This window comes from Marmota marmota, unplaced genomic scaffold, assembly GCF_001458135.2.
Source record: "Marmota marmota marmota unplaced genomic scaffold, marMar, whole genome shotgun sequence".
Lineage (NCBI taxonomy): Eukaryota > Metazoa > Chordata > Mammalia > Rodentia > Sciuridae > Marmota > Marmota marmota.
The window spans coordinates 40,103,615-40,130,374 of NW_026000037.1; the positions used below are offsets into that span (position 1 = coordinate 40,103,615).

General features: G+C 34.9%; 2 protein-coding genes and 1 non-coding gene across 6 annotated transcripts in view; 1 reads left to right on the forward strand and 2 right to left on the reverse strand.

Annotated features, from left to right (window-relative positions):
* Positions 1-10,682, forward strand: part of Rif1 (replication timing regulatory factor 1) — a 60,838-nt gene extending 50,156 nt beyond the window's left edge. For 3 of the 4 annotated variants that reach the window (XM_015479174.2, XM_048812257.1, XM_048812259.1), the window contains 6 exons: positions 2,161-2,307; positions 2,611-2,688; positions 2,780-2,895; positions 4,401-4,554; positions 6,071-6,179; positions 6,636-10,682. In XM_015479174.2, coding sequence (XP_015334660.1) covers positions 2,161-2,307; positions 2,611-2,688; positions 2,780-2,895; positions 4,401-4,554; positions 6,071-6,179; positions 6,636-6,850 — 819 coding nt within the window. In that variant the 3' untranslated portion in view covers positions 6,851-10,682. The remainder of the gene's footprint in view (positions 1-2,160; positions 2,308-2,610; positions 2,689-2,779; positions 2,896-4,400; positions 4,555-6,070; positions 6,180-6,635) is intronic. The other variant, XM_015479175.2, reaches the window with a different exon arrangement.
* Positions 10,683-12,895: 2,213 nt separating this feature from the next.
* Positions 12,896-13,014, reverse strand: LOC125619500. Its single transcript, XR_007351051.1, has one exon. It is a non-coding gene; the product is annotated as a small nucleolar RNA SNORD22 (small nucleolar RNA).
* Neb (nebulin) overlaps positions 12,971-26,760 on the reverse strand; it is a 200,620-nt gene continuing 186,830 nt past the window's right edge. Inside the window, exons 148-157 of the mRNA XM_048812256.1 lie at positions 24,181-24,273; positions 22,388-22,480; positions 21,999-22,091; positions 21,591-21,683; positions 20,612-20,719; positions 20,325-20,508; positions 19,959-20,051; positions 18,566-18,718; positions 18,202-18,308; positions 12,971-14,066 (exon numbers count right to left, since the gene is read on the reverse strand). Of these exons, the coding sequence (XP_048668213.1) occupies positions 13,893-14,066; positions 18,202-18,308; positions 18,566-18,718; positions 19,959-20,051; positions 20,325-20,508; positions 20,612-20,719; positions 21,591-21,683; positions 21,999-22,091; positions 22,388-22,480; positions 24,181-24,273 (1,191 nt within the window). The 3' untranslated portion in view covers positions 12,971-13,892. The remainder of the gene's footprint in view (positions 14,067-18,201; positions 18,309-18,565; positions 18,719-19,958; positions 20,052-20,324; positions 20,509-20,611; positions 20,720-21,590; positions 21,684-21,998; positions 22,092-22,387; positions 22,481-24,180; positions 24,274-26,760) is intronic.

Here is a 26,760-nt window from a genome sequence, read left to right on the forward strand (position 1 = left end):
GCCATACTGTGTCATATGGTGAATGACAGATACTAGGATTATATGACCACTTCTTTATTTGTCATGAATGCTAGGGAAAGAGCAGGTAGAACAAAAGGAGATCAAAACTTTCAGGATGTTCCTTCATCTCACAACACTAAAGATCTTTATGCAGCTCTGTACATTGTTCACCTTTAGCAAAATTGGTAAGACCTCTTCTTAGGGTCTTTTCTGCGCTGCATACCATAACACATGAGGAACTCGGGTGACATTGATAATACAGGTTTAGCACTTAATGTTTTCTGGGACATAATGTCTCTTTTACTTGAGTTTTTATATAGATCCTTAGATGATGATTTAGAAAGTTACTTGGGCTTCCTTTATCAATTTTATGAATCCCCACCCCTACTCCTGGAGTGCTAGGGATTGAGTCCAGGGTTTCACACATGATAAGCATGTGCTCTATCACAGAGCTACACCCACAGATCCTCTCTCATTATTTTCTTATTTATATTGCCATCTCCTGCACTAAGCCATACCTTGTTTGGTTCAGAAAAAAAAAAAAATTGGATTCTGGGTGTCTAGATTATACCCTTTTCTTTTCACAGTTTATTGAATGAATGAATTTTAAGAAAGAGGAAGTGAGGTGTGCCTATATAGACCAATTTCCTCTATGTAACTAAGTAGATGTTCTGAAAAGGTGTTGACATTCTGCAACTTTATTTTGAAATTGAATCTGCTATTGTCAGATGTACTTATAGATATGTGAATGTATACCAAAAAAGATACTTTGATTTTTTTTTTTTTTTCCCTTCAGCAAGCACTTTGGGGTGGGGGGGGGTGATGTGCGTGTGCGCATGCACGCATGCGCGTGCACCCTCTTGCTTAGGGATTTGAACCCAGGACTTCATACATGCCAGGCAAGCACTTTACCAGTGAGTCACATAGCCAGCCCAAGCAAGCACATTTTAAAAACTTTCCTTCTTAATCTCTATGAGTAGTTTTCAGCTTTCTAAAATATATTGAAAATTTTGCTGAGAATTGAGAGATTAATCCATTTAAGAAAACTTAACAGCTGTTGAGATTTTTTTTTCCCTCTTTAGATGCTAAGGCTATTACTTAGTTTTTGTTTCTTTTTAATATCTTAAGTTTAATAGGCCATTGACATGCTTGAAAACTTTGTGAAGATAAAATGCATTGGAAATAACATGTCAGTGTTCTTTAAATTGCCTATACAACTTAATAGTTTCTTTTCTTTTCCTTCCCACTCCTTGCATAAGTAGGGAGGGAGATAGGGTCTCTGTAAGTTGCCAAGGCTGACCTTGAGCTTGAATTCTTTGCCCAGCTTTCTGTGTTGCTGGGATTATAGGCATGTGCCATCATACTCAGTCATGGCTTAACTAGTTGTGGTTTTGATAGAAGTTCATATTTAATACTTATTTAGGCAACAGAGATAGTGCTTGCATATATGTACATACGTGTGTGTATGTGTGTATTTTTTTTCTTTTTGCAGTTCTAGGAATTGAATCGGACCTCATTCAGGCTAGGCAAGTGCTTATGCACTGATCCAAATCCCTAACACAACATGCTGTATTTTCTGTGACAGATTTATAGAACATGCATCTTGTATTCTTGGAAATCAAGAATAGAAAACATGTAATAATATCTTAACGGTTATCAGAGTTCTCTATTGTATACTTATCAATTAGTTTAATATATTATTTATATAATATATAATTTATATATAGAAGCGACTAAGTTTTCCTCAAGCTGGCCTAAGGTTAAGATTGCTACCTAATTGAAATTATAGTAGTGGTTAACAGTATACACCAAAAGTCCATTATGTATTTTATTTCCTCTTTACCTTTTTTCTCCAGTCTGTTTATGAAGTTATTAGAATCATATTGTATAGCTTCATTGTCACCAAATTCATTGTTTCTATTACTATCCTAGTTTCACAACCTAAACTATGCAGCTTTAGAACATAGATAATTAGAATCCATTTTGCTATTTATCTGTAAAAGTAGTCACTAAGATGAACAGTTATATGCTGTAGACTTCCAAACCCATATGCTACTTTTGGATAACCTCTTGATGAGAATTTATGGTGTCATCTTTAAAGACTTTAAAGACTAAAGACTTTAGTTTTGTTAAATATTAAAATCTGACCTGTGTTTTCAGGTTCGACGTGTCTCATTTGCAGATCCAATATACCAAGCAGGATTGGCAGATGACATTGATAGGCGATGTTCCATTGTTAGGTCCCATTCTTCAAGTAGTTCTCCCATAATGAAAAATGTTAAAACATCACCTACTGCACAATCTAAGGTAAGCAACAGGTGTTACAGTATGCACATATCTATATGTGCTTAGAATTATATGTGTATAGTTTGTTTTAAGATTATTTATGAAATAAAACTTTGTTGGTTTGGTTCTTTGTGTGCTTCATGGTAAGTAGACCTGAAAAGGTAGTAAGAGGCAATGATCATTCAGCAAGTAATTGATTAACTAGCAGTTCATTTTCTTTTCTGTTTCTGATATTTTAAAACAGTGATTACAGTCTAAGATTAAGATTAAAATTGTAGTTGTCTAGGGTCTAAGTGAGTCTTTTTTTTCTCTCCTTTTGTCTAGCATAATACCACTTCAGCTAAAGGATTTCTGTCCCCAGGATCACGTAGCTCTAAATTTAAGAGCTCAAAGAAGTGTTTAGTAAGAAGTGCTTTAGTTTTCATGTAACTTTTTATATTTTTGTGTTTAGTCAAGTGATCTCTATTTAATAGCTTTTGAAATTTATTTTAAGATAACAGAAATGGCCAAAGAATCCATTCCATGCCCAACAGAAAGTGTTTACCCAGCTTTGGTGAACTGTGCAGCACCAGTTGACATTATTTTGCCTCAGATAACATCAAATATGTGGTAAGTGGTTACTTAGGCTTTGGGGTTATATTCCAAGATGCCACTTCAGTAACAGGAATATTTGAATGGTAAAGGTTCTCCTAGTTAGAATTTATTAGCATGTATCCCTTTTGTATATTTTATTTCAGGAATAAATAAAAATGTAGATTGAATGATAGGCTGTAGGGCAATAATAAAAGCATTTATGCTAATAAAATTAATGTTTGTGAATAATTTGTTAAGATATTGTGTAGAAACTTTTTATATACATTATCTTAATTTACCGTTACTACCAATTCCTTAAGGAATATATACTTTTTTGTGGTACTTGGGGCCAAACCCAGGGGTGCTGTAATACCGAGCTACACCCCAGCACCTTTTTTTTTTTTTAAAGAGAGATGTTTTTTAATATTTATTTTTTAGTTTTTGGCGGACACAACATCTTTGTTTGTATGTAGTGCTGAGGATCGAACCCGGGCTGCACGCATGCCAGGCAAGCGCGCTACTGCTTGAGCCACATCCCCAGCCCTCACCCCAGCATTTTTAAAGTTTTATTGTGAAACAGGGTCTTTCTAAGTTGCGCAAGAAGGCCTCAAACATGGCAATCCTCTTGCCTTAGCTTCCTCAGTAGCTGAGGTTAGAGGTATGTTCCACTGCTCTTGGTGTATGAATATCATTTCTGTTTTATAAAATAAAATTTACAAAGATTAATCCACTAAGATTGCCCTGATAATAAGTCATTATGTGAAGCTTGAGGTTCACGTAGAAAACCTTGATTTTGGGGGCTGGGGTCATAGCTCATTGGTAGAGTGCTTGCCCAGCATGTGTGATGCCCTGGGTTTGATTCTCAGCACCACATATAAAAAAAATAAAGGTGATTGACCACTAAAAAAAAAATAAAAAAATAAAAAATTAAAAAAAGAGGGGCTGGGGATGTGGCTCAAGCGGTAGCGCGCTCACCTGGCATGCGTGCAGCCCGGGGTTCGATCCTCAGCACCACATACAAACAAAGATGTTGTGTCTGCCGAAAACTAAAAAATAAAATATTAAAAAATTCTCTCTCTCTCTTTCTCTTTAAAAAAAAATAAATAAAACTAAAAAACTTAAAAAAAAAAAAAAGAACCTATATTTTTGGTGGGTATTTTCTTAAAAAAAAAAATTAACCTAAGAGTTTTTAATTAAAATTTTCCTGATTGTTAGTCTTGGAAACTTAAATTATTTTTGAGTAGAAAATTCTAGATTACTGTATTTTAAGATAGTTGGTGAGATCTTTTGCTAATTTCTCTTTTGCCCTATCATTTGACAATAGGACATGAGGTATTCCTAAACTCCTCCAAGGAGTTGTGGTTCAGACAAATACTGAGTCCATTTCTGATTATAGAAGTTGGAGAGAGAGGGCACATTAAAACAAAAGGAGTAATTTAAAGTCAGTTATGGTTGAGTTTAAATGGAGAAATTAAACCGAATAAGCCCTTACTAGTAGTATATACGGACAACTGATTCTCCTTTTTCTCTCATCTTTTCAGGGCAAGAGGCCTAGGACAACTTATCAGGGCCAAGAATATAAAAACAATTGGCGATCTGAGTTCTCTTACAGCATCTGAAATAAAAACTCTTCCTATCCGGTCTCCCAAAATTTCTAATGTAAAAAAGGCTCTTAGAGTGTATCATGAACAGCAGGTAAAAACTCAGGTGGTACTTAAAATTATGTATTAATCAGTGACCCAATAGCATAGTTGTAGAAGTTCATATTTAAACTCCTGTTGCTTAAAATCCCGTTTTATGGTCCCTTTATCCCCTCTAAAGACAAGGTCTTGCTGAATTGCTTTAGGACCTCACTGAGATGCTAAGGCTGGCTTTGAACTCGTCATCCTCCTGCCTCAGCCTCCCAAGCTGCTGGGATTACATGGGTGCACCACTGCGCCAGGCTATACTGTTTTTATTTAATGCACCTCAGATTTCTTTTAAAATTATCTTTTCTGCTTTGAATTCTGTCCTCGTATCCCTTTATGATTTTTACCAGATGGTGATGGATTTCATTGCTGCTTTTCTAAAGCCTATATACTGAAATCTAAACATTTATGGAAAGCTTTACAACTTTCTAGGTCATAAAACTTTTGATTTTGATGTCTAACACATTTTTACTTATTTGTGTTTTTCCTTCCAGCATTTTACACGTGCACACACATATGTGTGTGTATATACACACAATATACACACATACAGAGTCAAGGACAATTTTCATATTCTGATGAAAACTGATTCTTTCCCCTAATAAAATTTTGTGCATAATTTCAGGGTTCACAGAATTGGTTGAAACTTAGACTTTCTATCTGTTAATGTTACTAGACACTGCAAATAAATGATATACTAAATGCAAAAATATGAAGACTTCTGCTATAAAGTCCTTGATTTTTTTTTTTAATTGTGATGTTTAAAACATCTTTTGACTTGTGACTTAAAAACAAAACCAGAAAGTAGTAATTTTCAGTCTAATAGATTGAATTTCTGAAATTCACTTACCATAGCAATCTACTGTGTGATTTTTTTTTTCCCTCTTTTTTTTTTTTTTAACTATGTTCATAGTTACACCACTATCCCCATAAACTAATTTTGGAACATTTTTGTTGGTGGTTTTAAACCCTGTAAGAAAAAAATTCTGAATTTCTTAGTTGTCACTTTTATCACTTGTCTGTAGATAACCACTTATTTACTTCTCTATAGATTTTATTTTGGACATTTTTGTAAGTGAGGCTACCACCTTTATTTCCTAACTTATTTCACTTACCATATCATTTCCAGGTTTCTTTGCTATAGAATATGCCAAAATTTCCTTCCTTTTTCAAGGCAAGATAATGATCCATAGTATAGATATACCACATTGTTTAGCCTTTCCTCTGTTGATGGACATCTGGGGTTGTTTTCACCTTTTACTATTATGAACAGTGCTTCTGGGTACATTCATAAAATTTTTGTATGGGCTTTGTTTTCATTTCTCTTGGAGATATATATAAAAATTTGGAATTGCTAAGTTATAAGATAACTCGTTTTGAAAGTAGTGTTTTTTTTTAAAGTTAATGTATGATTGACTATGGAACATAATGTTTCATGTAATGTATTTTTCCCAATATTTGTACCGTTATTGCTATGAAAAGTAACTTCTGATTTTTGTTTTTTACTGCTCTGTATAATCAAGGTAAAATCTCGTGGATTAGAAGAGATTCCAATTTTTGATATTACTGAAAAAGCAGTAAATGGAATAGAAAATAAGTCTCTCTCAACTGATGAAGAACGACTTGCCTCAGGTATATGTTAGCATAGTGTGACAATTTTATGTAGAACACAAGCTGATTTTCTTGAATAAATATTTTGTTATGCTTTTAGTTTTAATTTAATTATGCCTTATTCAACAAGTTTTTTGTTTTTTATTTTTTTCCTTGATGCCAAGTACATGAAAAACTTCTTGGATTTCAGGTGTTTTTTTCTTAATTGTCAACATTTAGTCCTTAAGATCTCCAGTAAGGATATAGAATATATATTCTGTTAACAGTTATGATAATAACTTTACTAGCACAGAATAATATGTCATAGTAGATTTTTGTGTCGGTCTTATTCCTTTGAGAAGAGGGACCCCTCATTCTACTTTCTCAAATTGAATCCTACAAACTTATTATATTTGATAGGGAATATGTACATGCACACATACATTTAATTTTTTAACTGGTATACATTTAATGTGTTCTTTTTTCTGTTTCTTTTAGATTTACTTGATCCTGTTCCCTTTGAAACTCCATTATCTAAAAATCTTGTTGCACAGATTAGTGCTCTTGCTCTTCAACTGGATGCAGAAGATCTCCACAGTTATTCAGGAAGCCAGCTATTTGAAATGCATGAGAAACTTGGTACTATGGCAAACTCTATAATAAAAAATCTGCAGTCACGATGGAGATCAACAGCCCATGAAAATTCCATTTAGTGTTTTAAGAGAAATTGAATTTTTTAAAACATCCCCAGATTTCTTGATTGGTATATTTCAGACTTGTTTTATCAATCAGTTTAAAAGGGGAGACCTCAAGGTTGATAACATTTCAAACCTGTGAAGGGCAGTGACTTAATAAGTTCAGTTTTGTAAGATCATTAAGTAAGATCTTTTTTCCCCATTGTTACTTGGCTGCTATAGTTTTTCAAGAAATTTTAAATACCGTATTTAGATTTGAAAGCAAAAGCAGAAACAAGCATTCATTTTATTTCATATTTTTAAACTCCATGCATATTTTGGTTAAACATGTAATGCAAAATACTTTAATGTTGAAAATTTTTATTTGATTTTTGCTAAACTGATAAAGACATTTATAGTTTGTTTGTTTAATTGTTCATATATATATTGTGCCTGAGGTTCAGGAAATTTGTTTTTTGTAAAAGGCCTCAAATGGGATGTAAAAAAACTGGGACTTTTTCCCCACAAATGTCACCTTTGGACAATTTCGGGAAAAATACCAAAAGTTTTAATTTCTTGAGGTAGAAATATTATTGTAGAATTTCTCAGATTCCCTTCATTTGAATTAGCAAGTATTTGTGCAGCAGCCTGTGAAAATTTATTAGACATAGTATTCCTTTCTAAATGCATGACTGTTTGTACATTATGTGTAGATGACTTTTTAATTTATAAATTTCAGCCTTCATTAATTGCATGAATTTTTTTGCAGCTTCTTGTGAATACCTTGGTTTTCCTTACTAGAAACATTTTGTATATATTTAATATTGAAATATCTGTGTGGACAGAAGAAGTGCTTCATGTGTTTGCTGCAGATATTTGTAGGCTTATGTATCTTCATATAAAACAACAATTAGTTTTATATTTAATTAATAGTTAAAACATGAACTTAGCCAGGCCCAATGGCACACACCTGTAATCCCAATGACTTCAGAGGCTTAGACAGAAGGGTTACAAGTTTAAGGTCAGCCTGGCCAACTTAGTGAGACCCTGTCTCAAAATAATACAATAAAGAATGGCTGGGGGTGCAGCTCAGTGGTAGAGGGCTTGCCTAGCATGCACAGGTACTGGGTTCAATCCCCAGTACCACTTTTTTAAAAAAATATATATATTTTCTAAAGTATTCTAAATGAGAAAATGTTACACGATAGCTTTGAAATTCATGCCCTTAGCTTTTTTTTTTTTTTTTTTTTTTTTTTAAAGTTAAGGGTAGAATTTTTCCTCTTCAGGGAGTCTTTTTAAAAATATGAATTATTTTTAAAAATAGATTCACAAAAGACTTTTAAATCTTTAGATTTAACTTTATAGAATCTTCTTAGGTATAAGATTAGACAGTGCTTTCTCACGTGGCTTATGTTCTCATTTTGGGAGTGTTAATATTAATGTAGATTTTCAAATACTAGAAATACATTCACTCCCTAAGCCTTGCTGTGTGTATTATGACTCTTCATTATTAATAAGCCTTGAAGACAGACACTATGCCTAAGACTCATTTAGTAATTAAGTTAGTAATTCTATGACGAAGTCATATTTGACAGTCACACCTTGTCATTTTTCTGAGTATCTCTGGTGACTTAATTTGCTGGGAGATTTTGTGGTTGGGAATTCCTATTTCATTATAATGTGAAGTTTGAAAGATAAGAGTTGAACAGTTTGATCCTCTAAAAGTGACTTTCTTAGAATTCTGTTTAGGTAACAGATTTCTTTCACAGATTTAAATTACCTGTGTGTAAGAACTTACTTCATTCAGTGTGCTTCAGAAAATGCAGACAAAAGTTAAGTAATGGGTATCTTTAATTGGTTTATCAAGATTTATTGATTGCTTTTTTGCAGGGGGGGGGGGGTTGATGGCTGAGTTAATGGTAGGTCTGTTAATGTGCCTGACTTTACATTTTGCCTTTTGGATGTATTCATTAAAATCTGAGTTCTTCAGGTTTGAGGGTGTGTAGATATTAGTCTTGCAGAATTATGAAATTTCATTCAGTCATTCAATTTTTGGAACATATGTTGAATTATATAATAGGATCTTAACCATTTTCTCCTTTATACAGTAAGCTTTGTTCTCTTCAAATAGCACTTAAAGTCCAGACATGATGGGCTAAGCTGTTAAACCCCTGGGGAAAACAAATACTATAAGGATAAAAGACAACCCCTTCACTTCACTGAGACTGTAAATTTCTTGTGTGTGTATGTGTGTGCATGCAGATTTTTTGAAGGCAATTTTTATTTATTTATTTATTTTTTAGTTTTAGTTGGACACAATATCTTTTTTTTTTTTAATGTGGTGCTGAGAATCAAACCCAGTACCCCATGCATGCTAGGTGAGCACTCTACCACTTGAGCCACAACCCCAGCCTTTTGAAGGCAGTATTTTCAATTGTTTGTACCATAAAGAAGAAAAAGGCCTGTGTAACTTATTCTCTTCCTATAGCAGGAAGCACTTGCCTAGCACACATGAGGCCCTGGTTGTGATTCCCCAGTGTCATACACGTGAATTTAAAGAAGAGTATCATGAGCTGAAAATAGAATGTAGTGTAGTAACTTTTTATACATAATTGAGTAAAAGTTTCTGAGGCATCTTATTTTTATAGAATGTTTTTCTAAGAGAAAATGGAATTAAGAGAATTGGTTACAAATACAGAAACTGAAGGATGGCAGTCTTTATACTAAGTTTTTATAGAGCAGGAATTAGCAGACTACAAGCTGCCACCTATGTTTTGGACTGCCATTGAGCTACAACTGGTTGTTACAATTTTTCTGATTGATTGGAAGTCATTGAAAGAATATTTTGAAAATGTAATTTTAGTGTTTATAAAGTTTATTGAAACACAGTCATGCTTACTAATGTACTGTCTTCCTATAAAATGGTAGAATGGAGTAGTCAGATCCATGTCTCCTAAAATCGCTGGCCCTTTGTCATTCCCTGTTATAGAGGATAATTTTGTTTGTATGTGGTATGTGATCAGTTTGGTTATTTGTATCCTCGCTTACAGATTGGGGTCTGGACTCCTCTGTTACACACATTAGGTTTCATTTACAAAGTGGATTCCCCTGATACAATTTTGTCTTTGAGTACTGCTCAAAATCACATATACAAAGAAGTACCAGTGCTTTTTTAAGAATAACCCACTTTTTTTTCTTTTTGCAGTGTGGGGAATTGAACCCTGGGCCTCACCCATGCTAGGCAGGTGCTCTGCCACTGAAACAAATCCCTAGCCCACGTTTTCCTCAAACGTTAAAAGTATAGTGAGATGTTTGCCATAGTATTCAGGGATTTTGGTGGTCTGAGGGAAACAGAACCTGGCACTGATACATTAAACCACACCTGTGAAATAAATTATGGCACAGGACTTTGCTTTCTGTGTTGGTGAATTATTGATTTATTTCAGTCTATTTTAATACTACCTCCTCGGATATCCCTTTTATGCATTTAGATTGATACGAACGAATTCAGTCCTTTATTAACCCTATTTTTGTCACTGTCAGTTGGTAAACTCTGAGTGTTTACATAAGCATTTCATATTTAATAGGAGTACTTGTTAATTCCTTCATTAATTGCACTAGTAGATGAAAAATAGAGTGCAGCCAGATTTGATTATGTAATGCTCATAAAATGTTCAAAGCAGATCTAAACTTACAAAGTGAGTGTTTCTGCTTGATATGACTGTATTGAGGGAGGGCGAATTTATTTGATGCACAATAAAACCTTTCATGAATCATTGAGAGTTAATTGATGTTATTTGCCAAATGAAACTGGTTATTGAAACATTTTAAGAAATGCACTTTCACATAAAATAAACCTATAACAACTAAATTCTCGTGTTCCCTTTTGTTTGCGGGGTGGGTGGGGGGCTTGCTGGCTGAGCCAAAATGAGTAAGAGGCATGCATGAACCATTTATTTTGCTCCTTTTAGGACTTGCTATTTAGAGGATTTTAAAGAGGTTTTCTGATTTATTCATAATTTTATGGGTTCCATAGACTTCTGAATCCATAGCTTTAAAAAAAAATGTGACCAACTAATACTGAAAGAACCTGCTTTTAGTTTACTAAGGCTGTTGTAAAGTATACTAAGGCTGTTGTAAAGTATACTACGATCCAAGTGACTAGGTGTTTGAAGTCTGAGAAACAAAAGAGACAAAAGTACCCCGTTGATAAGGATTGTGAGAAAGACTATTTGTGCCAGTTCCTGGGTTTTGGGGGGGCATTTCTGGTATTTAGTATTGCTTCAGTCTCTGCCTTCATCTTCATGTGGCTTTCTTATGTGCATATATGTACAAATTTACTCCTTGGTTTTTAGTAATTAGAATATTTATAAAATAGGTCAATTTTAATAAATTCCTCTACATACAACGTACATGTTTATTAACTGAAAATTAAAATAACACATTGAAATTTTTTTTCATTGCAACTCAAAATTTTTGAAAACTAGAAAATCTTATGATGATACTCTAACCAAGACTACCCAGTATTCTCTTTACATCTCTTCTAGTTCCCGAGTTTTATTTCAGGCTTCGTAAACTTATAGGAAGGCTTTACATCTATTGGTACTTTGAATCAAATAGAAAAGTAGAACTTAAGTATATTGAAATCATTTATATACATTGTAACGCAGATTGATTATAGATCATTGGCATCAAGGTGTGAAGAGATCCCCAGCACCAAAAAGAGCAAAAGAAAAAGATACTTAAGGTACTCAAAATCATTGGTTGTCTTAAAGTAACATGCATAAATTGCCATCATGAAGAACAATGTACAATTTATGCCTAAATTGACTGTCAGGATCATTCTCATTCTCAGAAGGATCTCATTCATGATACAAGAAATAACTGCAGGTATATTTGATGTTACACTGATTCACTTAAGAACTTCTTTAAAACCAATGTCTCTTTGTTCCCTTTGAAGCCTGGAAAATCTTAATCTTAGGTGATATCTTGATTTTGCCACGTGTTCATTCTGTGCAGATAACAATATCCAGTCTCCACCTGTAGGGAAAGTGCCTCTGTAGTAGTTATCTTTGTACTAGTAACTGCACATTGAATATCTGGTTACTTGCTTTATAAAGCAAGTAGGAAAATGAAAACCACCCATTGTGCTGATGGTACAGTGTGTTCACAAAGTTTGGAAGTATGTGCATGATGGAATTGTTGCCTGCCTTGTTAACGTTTTCACTCAGTTTAGGTGAAGATGAAGACTTTGGAGTGAGAATGATTACCTTTCCCATCATTAGGATGCTACAATTTGGATTTGGAATGTCCCCCAAAGGCCCATGTTTTTAAGGTTTCATCCCTGTTTGCTCTTAAGAGGTGGTGGAACATGTAGGAGTAGGTCCTAGATACAAGGGCAGATCTTTAGCTTTTTAGGAAGGATAGTCCTTTGGGGGTGTTCCCTCAATTGGGATTGTGGTACTCTGGTCTCTTCCTTTCTTTTATTCCCAGCTACGATATGAACAGACTTCCACTCCCAGTCATTCCCGTTACCATATACTGGATATACTCTCTTGCCATGGGCTGAAAGATGATAGGACCAACTAGCCATGGATTGAAACCTCCAAAACTGTGAGCTAAAATAAGCCTTTGCTTTTTTTTTTTTTTTTTTTTTAAGGTTGATTACCTCAGGAATTTTGTTACAGTAGTGGAAAGCTAATAGGTCTGTTTTGTTAGGGTTATAAATTCTGTGAGGACACCAACTTTCATTCATCAAAGCATTAGGCCATTGTTGGTTCATCTTTCCACCCTTTGTCCTATGCTGTTGACCCAGTAGATACAGATGGGATCTCCTAAGGTTAGGATTGGCTTGCACAGATTTTTCTTTAAGAAAAAGAGCTTTATTGGGAAGGTGAAAATGATCACTTGCTAACTTGAATAGCTAGATTGTACAAGAAAGGACCTGAAAAGTCCCTGATGTCCTCCAAGACTTGGACCTCATTTAAGTGCACCTTGTTCTTTCTCAGACCTAGAAAAAAATTAGCAACCTATGTTTCAAACAAGGGATAATTCTTCCCTTTTCCATGTACAGAAATACTGATGATTCCTTAGTTTTTTCTGGAATAAATTTTGCTCTTCTCTCACAGCCAGCCCTAGTGGATTCACCTTTACCAATTCTGGAACCAGACAGGAAGTAAGACGTGAATGTTTCTTCATTGGGAATCCTATAGCTATATCTATTTCTTCAGGGAAGTTTGCTGAACACATTATGTACAGTATTGAGAATGTCTACTCTTATGTATTTTAATAGTACATTGAAACCATTAAAAATAAAGTTTATTCCATCAGCAGAGTTTGTTGCAGAAAACAATTTTATTAGTTATCAGTTTATCACCAGTTTATATTCACTACCAGGTTTATAATTTTAGAAATGGATTAGGAACACAAGCATTAGCATTTAAAAGCAAGGAAGGGAAATATGAATATCTGCCATTTTTCCTTTAGTGTATTTGTCATGTTCAGAATGCCTTTTTTAAAAAAAAAAAAAAACTTGTAGTTGGACACAATATTTTTATTTATTTTTATGTGGTGCTGAGGATGAAACCCAGCACCTCCCATGTGCTAGGCAATTGCTCTCCTACTGAGTTACCCCAGCCCCAGAATGCCTCTTTTTAAGAAATAATGTTCGCTTTTTTTTATATAATTGGGAAAGACTCTGGGTTGACACAGTAATAACATAACACAGCAGGAGTTTTTAAAATGTCTATTCTGAAATTCAACTGATTTTAAATCCCAAAGGAAATTTGATAATGGCAGTGTTTAATATAAAGAACTTAACAGACTTAATGTTGTCTGAAGTTTTATGTGCAGGTCCAGAAAATAATGAAAATGTAAGTCTAGTTTAAAAACTGGACAGATTAACATGAATATTTGGTTTAATGGAGAATTATTGGAGTTCATATAGAAATAAATTATATTGAAATGTTACTGCCATAAATGACATTGGCAAAAAAACATCAACTTGAGAAGCAATAGTGTTGAGTCTAAACTGGAACACTGCAGGAGTTGTAGGTCTTACAGATGTGAGTTTTTGAAGTGCCTAAATAGCTTCGACGTAGTTGGCTGGGAGCATGCCGGTTCTTCCAGTTCTTTGTACAGTGCCATACATCCATCCTTCATCAATAGCTTGAACATTTACAATAGCATCTCCATCTTTGAAGGACACCTCATCTGCATCTGCAGCCATATAGTCGTACATGGCACGGAAGATTTTCTATTTATGGGGATAGAAATGGAAAATTCTATGGGATTTGTAATAACCAATATCTAATTTTAAAATCTGACTTATTTCACAAATTTGAATTTCTAAAAAAAATGTGCAACTATCACCAAGAAAGTAGTGACTCAAGAAATAAAATAGTTGTGAATCATTTATCTGATAAGGGATTAACATCTGGAATGTATAAAGAACTCATACAACTCAACATGATGTGTATAATAGACATTTCTCCTATCAGATATACAGATAGCCAATAAGCACATGAAAAGATGTTCAGTGTCATCAGGGAAATGCATATCAAAACTACAAAATACCACTTCACACAGAATGGTGATAATCATCAACAAAACAATAGGTTTTAGAGAAATGGGATAGAAATTTTGAACCCTCATTAACTCCTGGTGGGGATGTAAAATGGTGTGGCCATTTTGGAAAATGGTTTGGCAGTTATCATGTGACCCAGCAAATCTACTCCTATATAACCAAGAGGAATGAAAACTTTGTGTGGTAACTTGTAGGACCATGTTCATAGCAATATTATTCCTAATAGCCCCAAAGAGACAACAACCCGAATGCCCACCAACTGATAAATGAATAATCAAAATGAGATATATCCATACAGTGGAATGAAGTATTATATATGATGCAATATGATGGACCTCAAAGCATTAAGAAGCAGCTATGTACTAAATCTACATATCCCATGATTTTGTATGAAATGTCCCAAATAGACAAAGTAGATTAGTAGTAGATGACTAGAATTAGAAGGGAGACTGGGAATGGGGAGTGAATGCTGATGGGAATAAGTTGCTTTTCCTTGTAATGTTGATGAAATATTCTAAAATTAAGCTAATAGAACAACTTCATAAATTAAATATGAATGTCAGCGAATTATATACTTCAAATTATGAACTTCATTCTGTGTTCATTATATATCCATAAAACTGTATGCCCATAGAGAAAAGAGAATATGCTTATTTTATATGTAACTGGCTTTTTTGTGTGCGTGCATTCCTGGGGATTGAACCCAGGGCTCTTGCACATGCTAGGCAAGAACTGAGCTATATCCTCAGCCACAACCCCCACTCTTATTTTTGAGGTAGGGCCTTACTAAATTGCACAGGCTGACCTGGAATTTGCAATCTTCTGCTTCAGCATTCTGAGTGACTGGGATTATGGGTATGTGCCACTACACCCAGCCTTTGTCTGCCTTTTGAGGAGTTAGGCTATGTTTCAGAAAAAAACTTGAAATGCCATAGCAATATTGCTTATGTGAAAGTTGTCAGAATTAAAATACAGTCGTTTTTGTCAAGCCTTAACCAAAAAAAGAAAGCCAGAAGATTATGAAGGAATCTTAATGCGCGATTGTCTGATAATTTTGTGTAATTATCACAAAAGAATGCTCCAGAACCACAGCCTGGATCATAGGCCACTGCAATTTTATACAGCAAATACTCCAAGGTCATCTGCTCAGCAACAGTCTATTCAGTTTCATTAACTCCTGGTGGGAATGTAAAATGTCTCTACCCTTGTTAATCCTTGTAGCAAAGGATTATTGTTTTAAAATATTTTCTGTAATCCTCATTTGCTTTTGAAAATTTCGCCTTGCTTTCCTCACCCTCTCTGAATATACCCATAGTTTACTATAGCATATGTATTATTGCAATGCTCTATTGTTCCCAAATAAATGTCTTCCAAGTGGCTTGGGAGGCTGAGACAGGAGAATCACAATTTTAAAGTCAGTCTCAGCTACTGCAAAGCACTAAGCAACTCAGTGAGACCCTATCTCTAAAATAGAGCTAGGGATGTGGCTCAGTGGTCGATTATCCCTGAGTTCAATCCCCAGTACCCCCCCAAAAAATGTCTTTATGCTTTGGAGAATCTAATTCTTACTTAGGTTGACACAGGTCAACTCTCAATTTGGAAATTTGGTAGCATATCAGTAGTAAAGTTTTCTAAAAGATATCCAACAGAATATAAACAACAAAAAGAAAAAAAGTAATTTTTTTTTTGAAATATAAGTAAAATACCCAGTTTCTTTCTAAGAGCAGCCCCCCCAATTTTTTTCTTGCATTTTCCCCAATGTAAGTGGAAAAACACTATAATACTCATACTCTCCTCATTTAATATAGCTTGGAAATCTTTTCATCTATACCTCTCATTCTTTTTGATTGACACAGAGAATTTCACATTTTAGTAATACCACAAGTTATTTAGCCATATCCATTTTTTTAAAACACTATAATGAGCATCCTAGTTGTCTTTGGGCAAATAATTTCTGAAGAAAGTTATTTGTTTGTGCTGGGAATTGAACCTATCGCCTCATGTGCTGGGAAGAAACAGCTTTTAAAGGTAAGTGTTAGCCTAGGTCAAATGATGTACATATTTATTTTTAAGAGCTTTTGCTCTAATGGTCAAGTATGATACTTCACTTCATTTGCATGTTCTGGTTATTAGTCATGGTGAAATTTTTTTTTTTTTGGTGGCCATTTTCATTTCTTACGTCAAATTGTCTATTCACACCCTTTCAGGTCCTTCTTTTGGGGGTTAGGGAAATAATTTGTCATCGAATTTTATACTTTTTAAACATTAATATTTTTGTAATCTATACTCTTAAGTCTTTTCTCCCAGTTCAACATGTTTCTTTTTGCTATAGAAACATTTAAAATTTTATGGTGAAATCCATTGTTTTTTTTTTTTTTTTCCTTTATACTTCCAGGTTTTGGATCTTGCTTAGGAAGGTTTTCCCCACCCCAAATGTTATAAAAGTAATTAATTTTTCTGGACTATTTTTACAATTTTGATTTTTTACATTTAGATCATTTTTTTTTTTTTACATTTACTTGGCATAGCTTCCAAATAAATATCATTTGAGATGAGTATCTAATCCTTTTTTTTTTTTTGGCAGGGGTGGGGTACTAGGGAGTGAATTCAGGGGCACTCAACCACTGAGCCACTCTCCAGCCTTATTTTGTATTTTATTTAGAGACAGGGTCTCACCGAATTGCTAAGTGCCTCTCCAGTGCTGAGGCTTGCTTTCAACTCGTGATTCTTCTGTCTCAGCCTCTCCAGCTGCTGAGATTACAGGTGTGCACCACCATGCCCAGCAAGATGAATATCTTCTTATTTTAAATTTTCTTGCTAAATAACCAGTTTCCTGAAGATCATATAGTTAAGTAATGAATACGTCCCCTTCCTGTTGATTTGTAATTCTTTTAGAGTCTGTTTCTGGACTTCCAACTGTTTTTATATCTTTTACCATCCCAAATCTATATTTGGTTGATTACTGTATTTTTACTCTTCCAAATAAATTTTAGGATTAGAGCACAAGTTTTAAAAAAATCTTGTTGGTAAGTTGATTGGAACTGTCTGGAACTTATTGATTTATTTCACAAAAAAATGATAAACTTACAGTATTCCCTTTCAGAAATACAATGGGTCTCAACACATATTTAGGTCTTTTTTTTTTATGTCCTTCAGTGAAGATACTTGTCTTCATATTCAGTCCTAAGTAGTGTGTTTTTGTGACATTATAAAAGAGGTGGTCCAGGGTTTTAAAATAAGAGTTGTAAAGCAGTCAGGTGAACTGTGAACATGATTTAGCATACATTTTCATTATATGTTAGTAGGGGAGATATACGCTATGACATGAATACATGTATGCACATATGCATATACATTCTTGAAGAATGATTCTAGGCAGTAAGTAAAAGGTTCAGTTTAAGATTATGCACAAAACCAAAGAGCCAAAGCTAATACTTTGCATGATTTCTTTTTTTTTTTTTTTAATATTTATTTATTTATTTATTTTTTGGCGGACACAACATCTTTTGTTTGTATGTGGTGCTGAGGATCGAACCCGGGCCGCGCGCATGCCAGGCGAGCGCGCTACTGCTTGAGCCACATCCCCAGCCCACATGATTTCTTAAAAATCATTGAGTGATGCCTTTCATTAATTTGGGTTTGGGTAGTAATAAAGGTCTTCTGATACTGACCATTAACATGAGATGTGAAGTAAAAGGGCATTATATAAAATAGAAGCTTTCTTTTAAAAAGAATATAATACCTATGACTTTTTTTCACATATCAAAAAACAAGAGTGATTTGAGTAAGTTCTTCATTTACTTACTCCAGCAGTAGATGGATGAGATGGTATAGAAGACAATGTTGTCTGTTGAGTAGCAACTGACGATGATCGTTGTTGTGGGAGCTCTGTGGTTTTCACATGTTTGTAAGCTGTAAAGAAGGAAACAGTAGTTTTAAAAAGAGAATGTCACTATACATTTAATCTATGCTTAGTAGCCAAGCAGTATTTATTTCCTTTTTCCCCAATTTAATGATTTCTAAGAAGGCAGGATCTAATAAAACGGATGGAAATGAAACATGTAAGTTCATACAATGACCCACAATTCGTCTTTTGTCATTAGAATAAGTTTTTGTTTGTTAAAACAATCAGTCGCTTTCCAGTAAAGTCGGCACCATCCCATCTGTACCTGTTGAGGCTGCAGAGAAGAAGGCACCTCCATCACTGTAGGTGGAAAGATGGTGGTCGGCAGCTTCTGAGTGCTCAGACTTTTCCTCACCCCCACTGATACTCATTGCACTGGCAGACCTTGACTGCTCCCGGCTCCGGCGCTGAGCTTGGACTGGGAAAGAAGTGATTGGGAGAGAGATAGCAGAGGTGAAATTTCTGTGGTTGTAATGCCTAATAGTAATTGAGTCTCAGTTGTGATTATTTTTTTTGCCAGGCATAGTTTTAAGTAGTTTTCTGTGGATTAAACCCTCACAGCTCGTCTGATGTGTAGTTGTCATTATTTTATAAGTGAGAGCCTAATAAATGGCCACAGGTCATATAACTGTGAAGTGGTACAGCCATGATTTTCTGTCTCCCTCTCCTACCAGTCCTTGTACTGGGGTTTGAACCCAGAGTCACTCTACCATTGAACCTTCCCCAGCCCTTTTTATTTAATTTTATTTTTAAAAAAATATTTTTTAGTTACCAATGGATTTTTAACTTTGTTTATTCATATGTGGTGCTGAGGACCCAGGGCCTCACACATGCTAGGCAAGTGCTCTGCCACTGAGCCATAATCCCAGTCCCTATTTTATATTTATTTTGAGACAGGTCTCATTAAGTTGCTCAGGCTGTCCTTGAATTTTAGATACTCCTGTCTTAGCTTCCTAGTTGGATTAGAGGTGCTCGCCATCATACCCTGGGAATAGCCAGGATTCCAACCCAAGAAACTATCCTAACTACTACTGCTTCCCACCATCTTGCCCATTTTCCTGGCTCATCAAAACAAATAGCTAGTAATCACATTTAAATTCATCTTCCCCAGAAAGTTCTTCCTAACTTCCAACTGATGTAGGTGCTCTCTCTCTGTTCCAATGAAACTCTGGGCAGATCTTTAAAAATGTATGTGTCAGGGTATAACCAGGATTTACTTGTCTGTTTTCATCCGTAAACCAGAGTATAAGTCCTTTGAAGAAAAGGACTACATATTATTCTACTGTTTAACAGAAAGCATAAAGATATGCTGGTATTTCACTAATGAATAAACTTCCTTGATACAAAAAAGCTCAGAAAACTCCTAAGTCAGAACTATTCTCTTTCCTTTGCCTATATATCTGTTGTCATCATTTCTGTAATACAAAGATTTAATACTTATTTTCTTTAGGAAAAATTAATAACAGGGACTGAAGGAGACATGAACTCAGGCAGTGAAACAAAGTCTTTTTCTAACTTGAACTAGTTTGGCCTGTTAGTCAATGGTCACCTCAGAAAATGAAACCCTGGATGGAAAGAACCTAAGAACCTAAAAGTGACTGACTCTAGCCCATTATATGCGGACATTTATGTTGTAAGCCTCTTGTGGGCTAACATACCATTAATCATATGTAAGCTACGGGACTGAATGTTGTCCTCCGCAGGATCGTAGTCAAAAACTGAACCAGGATTAGTACGCCAGACACGTAGACCTGAAAAGAAAACCAACAATCAGAACAGTTGTTCTTGTATTTTTTCAATAACTTGAAAACCAAAGCATGAATTTAAACAACCACAGGCAGAATGAATCACTTTTAATCAGCTTACCTCTGGTTCCTCTCCTAAGAAGAGAACAAAGATAAGATACAAGAAGACTTCATCTTTGCAAACTGAGATAATAGGGGCTTTCTTTCATAATTAATGAAAAAGATTGAGGTCCTTTGTATTTTGCCTTAGTGTAGCTAATGTCACTTTTGTTCTGTTACCTGTAATAGTCTCCTGATCCTGATCATTGCGTTTTTGTTCCATTTCTACAACTTTTCTTTGAATACCTCGGTAGTTAATGTCACTGAAGTCTTGTGTGTTCTTTTTTACTCGTTCAGTGATAGGATCGGTCACCACTGGCGTGAAGCAACCCTTGTGTTTCTCAAAGTCTTCATGATATTTCACCTGAAATGTAAATTTGCTTTATGAAAATATGATGGTATGACCATTTTTCTTTTTGCATGTTCCAACAGGTTGTCCAACCAACCCTAAAGAATTCTTGACTCACCGTTGAGATATGCCGTTGAGTTTCCCTTACCCGTCTCATCTCTGGGGTATCCAACACATAGGCAGCTTTGCCTTGTATTTGTTTCCGGAAGCTATCAGAATAAAGAACCTAGGGAGGAGAAACCATGAATAAGTATAACTCATGGTATTGTCTTCATTCTGAAGCCTTAAGCCTTTCCAACAGATGGAGATGAAAGAAGCTGATGAGGGAAACTTGAGTCAATTGATTGAACCCAGTGAGACACATGACTAACAGTGGATCTAGTTAGCACAAAGAGGAGTAGGGCTCACATCAGGAGAGAAAGGACTTGTTTTGACTTTGAAAATGAAGTATCCATTTTCAAAGGAAAAAGGGGTATTGTATAATTTTGAAAAAAGTGGAAGAAAGTGGCCTCTTGGATTTGCTAGCACTTCTTGGATTTATAGCACTAGCACCAGCATATTGATGATATTTGTCACTAAATCTGATATGAGAATTCGCAAAAACTATCCTTTAGAACAGTAATCATTTATCTCAGGTAATATCCAGATTGCATAAACCAAGGTGCTAATAAAGAAATCAGAGTACTCCAGACACTAAAACCCCCAAATATCAAAGCCAATGAAGGCATGTATTTCTGAGTATTCACTATTTAATAAGGTACCTTAAACATAATGTAGAACCTAAGATTGAGGATGTTAGGGAGTCAATTTGTTATAGTTGGTTATGAAAAACTACCTCAGAGTAAAGAAGAGTAAAAACACTGACAATTATTTTTAGTATGATCATTTGGAATTGAAAAGCACGGTTGTGTTAATTTTAGTTTTCAGTTGATGAAAGTGCACATTTTTATGGTGTTAAAACGTTATTTTCAACATGTTGCATTTCTCCTTTTAAATTTTAGTGTATTTTTCAGTTGAATGAGAAAGACACGTTTTCATGATGTTAAAATGTTATTTTCCAAGTTGTTGCACTACTTCTTTTTAATCCTAGAAAATACCGAGCTAATGTTTTCTTGGTTGCGCTTAGCTCTCTCCATCTCTGGAGTAACAGGTGTCGGTGTTGCTTTTCTCATATTCTCTTTGTACAATACCTAAGGGAGCCAAGAGAGCATCCAGACATCAGAAAACAGAAAAACAGTTCTGAAAAATCATTTAGCTGTTGTTATGGCTCAATTATATCACACTCTATAAGAAACACCTCAAGAAGAAAAAGCCATTAAAATGTTATGGGAGAAAGCAAAAGAATCAGTGTGAGCTAGTGGGATTGATTTGTTGTTTTTAAGTTGACAAGAAAGAATTTAATATATATACAGAATTTTGGAAACACTGTGAATAAATTAGTGGTATAACCATGATGGCCAGGCTTGTTAAAAGTTTTAATGATTTATATTTCCTCTCTGAAATACCGAGCTAAAGTTTTCTTGATTGCGTTTGACTCTTTCCATCTCAGGAGTAAAGGGTGTGGGGGTTGCCTTCCCCATGCTCTCTTTGTATAATACCTGTGAGATACAAAGTTGTACCCAAAAGTCACTAAGAGGCAACATTTACTATGAAATATAATACAATTGGGGGGAAGGAAAATGTTAAGTATAATCTATATATTACTATCAGAACAGCTCTCAAGTACAAAGCTTGAGAAAGTTAATGGCAACTCTAAATGTGGGATAATATTTAGAGGGTATTCAAATGTAATTTTCATTTTGTTTATTTTTAACCTTGGATGAGGTTAGGAGCAGGCCAAACTGCAGAGGTTATGTTGTAAAATCAAAAGCATTTTCATTTCTCAAGACAATACCGAGCTAATGTTTTCTTGATTGCGTTTGACTCTCTGCATCTCTGGAGTGACAGGGGTTGGGGTGGCTTTCCCCACATTTTCTTTGTACAAAACCTACGTGAGTCCAACAGATCCAAAAAGGAAAAAGAAAAGAATTACAGTTACCAAAATAAGAAATGGAATAGATAACATGAGGCCCAGGACACTAAATCATTTAGTCAATAAGGTTAGATGGCAATCATTATGTTTCCAAAGGAAGATGAGTGTAGTTACAGGAAGATACATGTTTCCAGGGTAGAATCCTGCCCTGAAATATTTGCATATTACAAGAGAGAACTGCAGTGTTCCCAGGAAGGAGGCAGGACCATCATCGTTTTACTACTAGTACAAGAATGTCAAGCTCCTGACAGATCTTCTAAGGGGGAATTACAGACTTGGGTTTGAATCATACTGAGGTTGAAGCTGCTCCAGCAGTTGATTACTGGACCTTTTTCCAGCACTTAACTCTCATAAACATATGAATAAAATTGTAGGCCCTCAGACAAGGCAGAAAGGATTTCTCCTGTTCCTTTTTCATCTCTATCTTTTGTCTTTACCTCCTGCATTTTCTTAGTATTTCACACTGATCAAAAAGTAGCAGTGTTTTAGGTAGTTAATGTTGTAAATCAATAGGAAGCAATACAATGTATTATAAATTCTTAACCTCAATGTCTCACCCTAGTGTCATTCTAGAGAACCCAGGAGGGTTGGAAGAATTCTATTCCAGTAGTGGTATTAAGAGAGGAGTCCCTGGATAGTCAGGTCAATACCACCTAAGAAATTATTAGAATTACAAATTCTCTAGCTCCATGCTAGACCTACAGAGGAGAAATTGTTGGGGCAGGATCCAGAGATCTGGGTTAATAAACCCTCTGCATGATTCTGATGCATGCTAATGTTTCAGAACTACTGGGAAGTACTGGGTTTAAAGTTTCGAGAAAACTGTAAACAGTATAAATGCTGAGCAACATAAGGTTGTTCACTACTGAAAGCTAAAGCCCACACACAAACCCAACTCCCCCAGAAAATTTATAGATACATATAAGATCACAGAGCATAGTGATTTACTAAAGTTAGCATTAAAAGACCATGATAAATACAAAGAACAACAATTAAGATGAGTAAAACAAATATTATTTCTGGTGACTCAAGTGAATTGACAATTGCCAAAACTGTTACTGGATTATAATTTGCATCATTATCCTTGAAGGAAAAGATTAGAAGTTATTTTCCCCAAGGTCTCTTTGTCCAAATCTGACAGGGCTGGGAATGTAGCTCAGTATTTAAGGACATGTGTAGCATTCTCTAGGCCCTGGGTTTGGTCCCTAGCACTGCAAAATAAAACCCCAAATCTGACAGGGCAAATTAGAACCTAAAGTCATCAACTCAAAAACACAATGAAATCATGATTCCAGTATTCAAAAAGAGCCCCATTATACCTACTGCACAGCCCACTCCAAATTTCATGTGTAAAACAAAGAGACCTTGGGTATAAGAGTAAGTCTGGGAGAGATAAGCAAAAGATTCTTTTGTAGGAAAATATATGACTTCTTGATATCAGAACTTGAAATTATGGATTAAAGCAATTTTGTTGTTATAGGGTTAAGACTGGGAATACCACATAGGAAAGAAGGATAAATGTAGTCAAGAAATTCACAAAATATAAGTTGTCTTTAAAAAGTGGGATTAATATGTATTATTTTAAATCATTAAAGTAGTTGTTTTTTAAATCATTAAAGAAGGCTTGTTTTTTTCTTTGTTTTTTTGCAGAGTACCGAGCTAATATTTTCTTGATTGTGTTTGACTCTCTCCATCTCTGGAGTGACAGGTAAAGGAGTTCCCTTGCCCATGTTTTCTTTGTATAGCACCTGTGCAATGAGAAAATATCAACAACAACAACAAAAAATCTGTCAGAAACATTTCATTTGCTGTGATGTTTTAAAGGTGAGGACAACTTTCATGTTATAAAATGGCACAATAGTCCAAGGAGCCAGGAGTTATATGCTGATAATATGCTATATATTATTTTAGTGGAAGCCATTACTGGGTTGAGGAATTTTCATCCTCAGCTGCTGGGGAAAGGCTGTTGGAGTTATCCATATAATTTTTTCTTTTCTACAAGTATAGTGTCTCCTAAATAATCACAGGGATTTGAGATGGTTAGAACTTGGTTTTGTTATCCACACAAACTAAAACATTTGTTATTTCTTTTTCAAAAACATGTTTAAATATCAGATGAAGTAAAAATAAAAATTTATAGAAATGAGAAAGTATGTCTTTATGCAAAGTAAGATACATTAGGAGCAAAGGAAGGGGAGAAGGCTTAAAAAAAAAGAATAAATATTAAAGATCTGTTTAGTTCTGAGGTTAAATTGCATCTTTTTCCCCCCCTTTTTAGAATACCGAGCTAAGGTTTTCTTGATTGTGTTTGACTCTCTGCATCTCAGGAGTGATGGGGATTGGAATTCCTGTCCCCAGGTTTTCTTTGTATAGGACCTGTATGATAAGAAAGCATCCAGAACAAAGAAAGACAATCACTTCCTCCCTCTTGGAGCAGTTGGGAGTGGGTGGAGAGGGAAGAAGAGAATGAGTTAGAGGAAGGAAACACCAGAAGCTTGAAAGGCTGTTGGAGTTATCCATATTAATTTTTCTTTTCTACAAGTATAGTGTCTCCTAAATAATCACAGGGATTTGAGATGGTTAGAACTTGGTTTTGTTATCCACACAAACTAAAACATTTGTTATTTCTTTTTCAAAAACATGTTTAAATATCAGATGAAGTAAAAATAAAAATTTATAGAAATGAGAAAGTATGTCTTTATGCAAAGTAAGATACATTAGGAGCAAAGGAAGGGGAGAAGGCTTAAAAAAAAAGAATAAATATTAAAGATCTGTTTAGTTCTGAGGTTAAATTGCATCTTTTTCCCCCCCTTTTTAGAATACCGAGCTAAGGTTTTCTTGATTGTGTTTGACTCTCTGCATCTCAGGAGTGATGGGGATTGGAATTCCTGTCCCCAGGTTTTCTTTGTATAGGACCTGTATGATAAGAAAGCATCCAGAACAAAGAAAGACAATCACTTCCTCCCTCNGGGGGGGGGGGGGGGGGGGGGGGAACAATTAAATACAACATTACAAAGGACATTAACTTATATTGAAAATCTAACAAATTGTAAAGTTGTTAAAGAATAGTAATTAATAACAAGACAGAAAAGACAGTAGGACCAAAGAAAATTACTAATGGAATTATGTGGGGAAAAAAAAAACTTTTAGAAAACATTTATTTATTTATTTATTTTTGTTTTACTAGAGATTGAACCAGGGGCACTGTATCAATGAGCTACATCCTCAGTCCTTTGTGAGATAGAGTCTCACTAAGTAGACAAGGCCGGACTTGAACTTATGTTCCTCCTGCCTCAGTCTCCCAAGGAGCAGGGTTATAAGTATGCACCACCACATTTGGCTTAGAAAATATTTACACTGACAATTAAAAACGTGTTGGACTGGGGCTGGTACTCAGTGGTAGTGCTCTCGCCTGGCACGCGTGAGGCACTGGGTTTGATCCTCTTCACCACATAAAAATTTAAAAAACAAAAAAAAAAAACATGTTGGACTAACTCCCTAGCTCCAAAAGTAAATCTAGGTAAATTTTCCTATTGACATTTGATTCTCCATCTCAGGCATAAGTGAACCTAAGCTCATTATATATAAGTATCACACTTCATTATAGTGTTTTTCAGAAACAACAGTAAAAGAGAAAATAAAAAATACATGTATGATCTGACTTGCATATTTTTTTTAAATCAGAAGGTCTGGATTTCTATTCATGAAAAGATTTGTTTGGAACAAGTAACTAAAGAAGTGCTTTTGGTCCCAATATTAAGCAGTTTGGTGCTACTGTTTATCTGGTTAGGATCTATGTTAAAGTGACCCCTGTTTCCAAAGAGCCTCTAGTTCAGTAATTCTTTTTTTCAATGCTAACTCAGAAATGTCAGATACAAAGAGTTGCCAGTAAATAAGAGCTTGAGTGTTTGTGCTCTTTTTGGAAATCAACTTCAAAAGTCCCAGCAATAACAGTGTACAGCATTAGAATCAAATGGTGAGTAAAAAAAAAATCTGTAAAATAGAAGGATTCAGTTGGTAAGATTTTAAAAGAGAGTTTGTTAAATAGATTGTTGTTAAAGGGACAAGTAGTGAGAAATTTGTTTTATAGAAATTATTTTTTTAATATGGAGTTAAAGGAACTTTCTCCCAAATACCGAGCTAAAATTTTCTTGATTGCGTTTGACTCGCTCCATCTCAGGAGTGACAGGTATGGGAGTCCCCTTGCTCAAGTTCTCTTTGTACAATATCTGTGT